General features: G+C 37.0%; 1 protein-coding gene across 1 annotated transcript in view; it reads left to right on the top strand.

Annotated features, from left to right (window-relative positions):
• Nucleotides 1–812: 812 nt before the first annotated feature.
• Nucleotides 813–6869, top strand: part of LOC139291989 (kinesin heavy chain-like) — a 38635-nt gene continuing 32578 nt past the window's right edge. The window contains exons 1-2 of the mRNA XM_070914091.1: nt 813–947; nt 5032–5119. Coding sequence (XP_070770192.1) covers nt 813–947; nt 5032–5119 — 223 coding nt within the window. The remainder of the gene's footprint in view (nt 948–5031; nt 5120–6869) is intronic.

The raw sequence follows: 6869 nt of genomic DNA, 5'->3' as shown, positions 1-6869 counted from the left end.
CAGGCCGGGGATATGAAGGAGGATTCTGATGGCGAGGGGCGTAACTGAGAAATGTGCGAAAGCTGGCCTGGGACTTAAAGCCAATGGTTTAGGTGGACGCCGATTGGGGGTGAAGGGAGTTAAAAAAGGTCCCAGCAGTCAGTGAAATCTAGGAGGGGGAGAGGGTGACTGAACACTAGAGGGCCACTGATAACACCTAAGTCTTCAGTAGATCAGTAAAGTCTTGTTTCAGTGTCACTGGTCCTGATGTGGACCATGATGTCTTCCATAGTTGGACTCTTTCTGTCTTGTCACAGACGGTCTTTGGGAGAGCAGTATGTTCTGGTGGAGTCCAGAATAAAGATATAGAGCTGATATGAGCATAAAGGATCCCCTTTAAAATATAGACATGTTTAAATGATTTTTCTAAATATTTTAGAAATGTCATATTTTAGTTTTTCTTCTTCTGTTCATATGAATGTGTTTTTCTTCTTCTCTTCCACGTATCACGCAGCTGATAAGTTTCCCCATTAATAAACGATTGGACCAGTTTTTTCTCTATGGAAACAGGAAGGACTCCATGTCCCAGAGTTCCCTGCGGCTCGGTGGTCCAGTGGACCTGTGAGAGGTGGGAGTGTTCAGTCAGTCAGCATCCTGATGGAGAGACTGTGACCAGACTGATATCATCAGCATCACCGGAGATCTGGTTCATGAAACGGTCTGTTTGTGGATCGGAATCGTGTGAACCTGAGCTGAAGCTGCTGCCTCTCGGTCTGTCTCTGATTTGTCGGTAGTTTTTATTTTGTCTCCTTGTTTACCGGACAGCGTCGGTGATGGTGGACGCGGTGGAGTGCGGGGTGTGCGGCGTGAAGGTGATGTGTCGCTTCAGGCCGCTGAACGACGCGGAGCGTAGCCGCGGAGACAAATACATCCCCAAATTTAACGGAGAGGACACGGTGGTGGTGGCGGTGAGTTACTACCGACAATCAGTCGGTGTGAAACCAGTAGACACGGTGTTTATTTTACCGGCACACCCTCCGTCTGTCTGTCTGTCTGTCTGTCTGCCTGCCTGTCTGTCTGTCTGTCAGCAACAATAGAAACCGACACAAACACACCAGAACCTGCTGTGATGTGATGATTCCAGTCATCAGGCTGTTGTGAAATGTTAATAAAATCAGTTATATATGTATTCTACCTCTAAAATTGAAATTTAATCAACAAAAACAGGAAAGAAAACATGTTTCTATCAAATATTTACTGAGATGTAGATTTTAAGGCTGATGAAGTCATCATTACAGATAAAGAGCTTCACCATGAAACTAAGTGAATAAAGATATCACCTGTGGAAATGATTATGGGTGAGATTGCAGAAGTAGCAGTAAACTGTTTAGTCCCAGTGGCTAACCATGGTGGCTAATCCGCCTTCAATTTAGCTAAATAAAACAGCTCTGGTACCTGTTGAATTGAATATGTTGCTTCAACAAAAGACTGAAGACAAGGTAATCGTTCCTGTAACCAACACTTTCCATCGTCTAACTGCAGACGGAGAATCTAAAAGAATGTGGTTGAAAACCCCCCTAAACGCTCAAATCTGTTTTGGTTTCAGACCGTTCGTTGAATAAAACAAGACATTTATGGACGTCACTTTGGGAAGCATTCATTAAATCTTCAGGACATTAATAATGAGCAGAAAACATTTGAAACGTTACAACATCATTATGTTTCCATCCGTTCTCATCAACAAGAACACCTCGAAGGAATTTCTTCTAATTTGTCACAAACGTCCAGTTGGACTGAAGGCTGAACTGATGAACAGAATCTGATGGTCAAAGGTCAAAGGTCATTGTGACCTCTCAAAACACGGTTTTAGCCTGAACTTAAGACAAAATTTCACACAGATGTTTAATAGGATACAACGATGAAGTGATGTTTTACCCAAAAGGTCAAAGGTCAAAGGTCACTGTGACCTTAGAATAGGTTTTTTAGTTGTATTTTACGAATGAATTGGACGACTCTAGATGTCACACACATGGGCTTTCCTCCATCTCGTCCATCCTGCCTTTTACTTCCTGCCTCATTCTGAATCACGTGACTGTAATGGAGCGCCGAGCTAACCGTGATGCTGTGAGCGAGTGAGTGAGTTTCATCTGCAGCTCATAGAGAGGCTTCACATCTAAACATGAGAAAACAAAGGCAGCATTCTGTGTAGCTGAACTCTGGAAGAATCCATCTTTACACAGTAATCAAGTACATGTGTTCCTGTTTATATATATATATCTATGATATCTATGATAATCCTTCATTGATCACCTCAACTATTTATATTCACTGAAGTCAAACATATGTATCATCAATATAATCATAACTTGCATTCAGCCAAAAATTACACTTCATACTTTTAATTCAGTTCCTTCAGTCTTCACTACAGATGTTGGTTAGTATGTAAATACTGAAAGCAGTGAAGATAGTGTGTTTAATAGTTGGATTGGCGCTCCTCTTAAACTGTCACGTCTCCTTGTGTTGTTTTTATTTCAACTGGATTTTAAATAACGTGAGTTTAATACATTTAGTTTAATATAATAATGGTAATAAGAATAATAGAATACAATAATTTAAATTGACTGGCATCGTCCATTTTGTCCTAAAAACCTGTAACATGAACATCGTCTCCGTCCTGATGAAGGTCACATGACTCTGACCCAGTTTCCCTCCTCATCTGTTTCCAGTTCAAATGTAATATGGCAGATTTATAATAAATATAACGAGGAGAGTTCAGTCTGTTTCTCTCTAATGAGATGTTATTAACTCAACATGATGTTTGCTTCTACTTCAGGTTTAAGGGTTTATTTAAAAGCTTGAACATTTCAAGAAAATCTTCTTTCTTTTACAAACTCATTTATAAAAGTTTCGTCTGAAAAGCTTCACGACAGAAGGACCATTCACAAACTAAGCTGCCCTTTCAAACAACAACTAATTTATGTTATGTTCTTTCTTATAAATTAATTAAAGATCAGAACAAAAAAAACAGCTTTTCTTTCCTGTTAATCATCAGCTGCACTATTCAAGTAATAGTGAAAATAGAATAAATAATGAATAATACTCGGCTGTATTCAGCACGTTTTTGTTTGTTTCTGTTCTCAGAGGTGGATTTTAATGATTTATTGATCTCCTGAAGAGTACAGTCTCTCATTTCAGCTTTATATATATAAAGCTGAAATGAGAGACTGTATATATATATATATATATATATATATATATATATATATATATATAAAACTGTATTCCACTGACATTTTAATATGCAGTGAGACTTGCTCTTAATCTGAATGTCTGTGTGTGTGGATGCTGATAAAACCATCAAACTGTCCTCAGTTCAGTTAAATGTCAGTAGATTAGTGTGTAAAGCCTCTGACAGGAATAGGAAGCTTCTGACTTGTCGCATCTTGTTTGTTTAGTAGCTGTGAAACTGTCCTTAGATCACTCTAACAAATTTTAAGCTGCCAGGAACCCAAAACAGAAATGACACAGAAGAGCCTATAAAAATGTACAAATCTTTAATGGTGATTGCTATAATTATTTGATATTATAGAACAGGTCAAGGTTGTAAAAAATATTGTTTCACTGTTTATATATACAAAAACAGCTAAATGAAAAATATTTAAGTATAATACAGTCTGTTTACATGTAAAGTGATTTTATCCAAACTGGTTTTGTGCTTTTTTCATTGAAAGTCTGAAAATCTCTGATTAATTAATATTCCTAATTCACAGTTTTAAACATGTACAGACTAAATGAGATGTGTGAAACCTTTCTGTTTATATATTTATTAGGCTTCTTTAGGTATGCTAACATTATTATCTAGCTAGAGGATATAAATGTTATTAAATAACTTTACAGACGTGTTTTTGTCTGTTGAATTTCTGACTTCATCAACAAACAAAAAGTCTGTGTTAAAGAGTTCTGATTCAATGATTTGAGAAAACAATGGAACTATAGTTTTCAGTCATATCACATGGCCTTCCTCAGCAGATGGAGTAACTCTAACTTCACTGATAATATCATTTTCTGAGCACTGTGGAGTTAAAAGTTGATATGTAATGTTTCATTCTTGACTTTAGGAGCTAAATTATCATCACAATGTCCATTTAGTGATAAATATAATGTAAAATTATTATTATTAATTATTAAGATTCAACACATTTTCTGGAAAATTAACTCTACAGACACAATGTGATCACTAAAAACTTTTGAGGGAAAATAATCTGATATTCCTTGTGTCTCTATGGTCTTCACTTATACAGTGAACGCTTTATAGATCAGGTCTCATTCACACACTGATGGAGACCGAGCTGTCATGCAAGGTGCTGGCCTCCATCGGGAGCTTAGGATTCAGTGTCTTGCTGAAGGCCACATCGATATGTTGACGGGGGGCAGCCCGCTCTGTCTCCCGTGCGACAGTGTTTACCACTGCACCATCATGCTGCCATCCTACTTTTCATTTCATCATTTTAAAGCACGTTTGTTTGATGATGTCAGTCCATCATGTTGTTTCAGAGACAGATAAAATATATGGATCTCCTTCCTGCTTTAAGACAAGAAAGATCTAAACTGATTGGTTTTTAACCCTTTAATGTGGGTCACTCAGCTCAAACACCTGCTGTGCAGCCAAACTTTATTCAAACCCTCAGAACTTTATTTAAATTCTGGAGAGAATTTGGTGAAATGTGTCTGAAAATGCAGATTTCCTCCAAAACCAAAAGAAGAGCAATTAACAAAATCTATCCATGTAATGAATTCCTTCACTAAGGATTAATATTGAATGTAATATTGTCACAAGTCTGATATTGAATCATTATAACATCTTTTTTAATACCTGAAGACTTTCAGCAGTCTGCTCTTCTGGCTTTGCTCAAAAAGTCACATTTCCAATTTAAAAACATTGTTTTGGGAATCTTAATGCAGGAGTCGGACGGAGAGGAATAACATCATTTTAACAACCTTAAAGCTACTTAAAGGAGGAATTATTTTGACGGTGTGTTTACTGTGTTTCAGGGGAAGCCGTATGTGTTTGACAGAGTCCTCCCTCCAAACACTGAACAGGTTCAGGTGTATGACACCTGTGCCAGACAGATCGTTAAAGGTCAGTTTACGTAATTATTAACCCTTTATACATTATTATATCATGCTTATCGTGCATCATGCATCATGTTGATATAAGATACAGTGATATGTTTATAGAAAGTTTCTTGTGAAAATTGAATAATTTGGTTTCGAGTAATAACAAATACATTTGTCATAAAAACATGAAATACTTATTTTTCATGGTGGCAGCAATACGTGCCACATATATGAGTAACAAGGTTATGTAAACAGTAATAAAAATAACAAAGTCTTGTTCTGTCTGTTAGTGCTGCGGTTCAGTCAATCTGGCTCCAAGTCTTAAAAAGAGTTAAAAAGAAATGTTAAAAAGTTGTTGTTTCAAAGTGAGTTTGTTAATGTTGTATGAATGTTTTATGTATGTTGTATATATGCTGTATGAATGTTGTATGAGTATTGTAAGCACGTTGTATACATGTTGTATGTATATTGTATGTGTGTTGTATGTATGTTATATGAATGTTTTATGTATGTTGTATGCATGTTGTATGTGTGTTGTGTGCGTGTTGTATGCGTGTTGTATGAATGTATGTATGTTGTATACTGTTGTTATTTATCTTATCTTATTTTTATTTTTATTCTTATTCTTATTTTAGCTTTTATATTCTACTTATTTGTTATCAAAACATTAGCACCTTCAGACCACAGCAAATTCCTTGTAATGTATGTTACTTGGCAATAAACAGTTTCTGATTCTGATTCTGATTCTGATATAAATGTTGTATGTATGTTGTATTTATCATTTGGTCTTTTGGTTTGGTTCACCCTTGGTTTTGCCTTTACAACACTACACATACATTCAGCATTGCATTCACCACTGACTTGTAGACTACAGATTGATTTATTACCTTTGCCTTTGTCTTCCTTTCAATTAAAACATAGTTTAAATTACTTTAAATCTTGTGTGGTCTCCCTCTTTGTCTAGCTCACTGAGCCTGGGCTGTGACAAATGGGGACTCGTCCTGCTTTTGGATTTGAATTGGGCTCAAAACTTGGCAGTTGTAAGTCTAATTAGTATGGTATCAGTTTGTTTGTTTGTTCTAGTTTTCCCAGGACTTGTTTGTTCAGAGGGTAGGTATCCAGATTACCTCTGTGACTTGTTACTGGTGCAATTGTTTGGGAGATTCACACATTTTTTTTGTTTGGAGTTTTGGTGATTTTGGTTTTAGAGAGCAGTAGTTGTCTCTGCTAGTGTTAACCACCTTTTTGTTTAAATATTTTCCAAATTTACTTTTGTCTAAACTGGGAGTGGATAGCCATTGTTTAAGGAGTTTTCCCCTTTAACCCTAACCCTGTTTAGGGGGTTCACCTGTATAAACTCAAGGCTGGTGGTAAACGTGGGTAGAGCTAAGCTCGGGAGCACCTCCATGGTTGTGGGAAAGTGCCAGCCTGCTGGTTTCTTTCTTCACCCCGCTGGCTTAGAGTGCATAAGTACCCCCCATATGTGACTGCCTGAAGACTAGGGTTGAGTTTGGTTAGGTAAGTTTCTTTGTTAAGTAAGGTTAGGGCTGGGGGACTCTCCTAATCTGTTTAGGCTTTCCTTCACCTTGTTTTGCACGAAGTAAATGGAAAATTTGGATGTGGGTTGCACATTTTTGCATTTGCTCAATTGTTTAGTTTAGATTTTGATAATGGCTTCTGTGGTGGAGGACATTGTTCACTTGCCTTCTGATCACTCTCTCAATCTGTGTACTAAGGATCAGCTTTTGAAAATAGCTGAACATTATGATATT

The sequence above is a fragment of the Enoplosus armatus genome, chromosome 11, assembly GCF_043641665.1.
Source record: "Enoplosus armatus isolate fEnoArm2 chromosome 11, fEnoArm2.hap1, whole genome shotgun sequence".
In the NCBI taxonomy this organism is placed as follows: Eukaryota; Metazoa; Chordata; class Actinopteri; order Centrarchiformes; family Enoplosidae; genus Enoplosus; species Enoplosus armatus.
The sequence above is the reverse complement of the archived record's forward strand: the minus strand, read 5'-3'. Positions and strand labels throughout refer to the sequence as shown.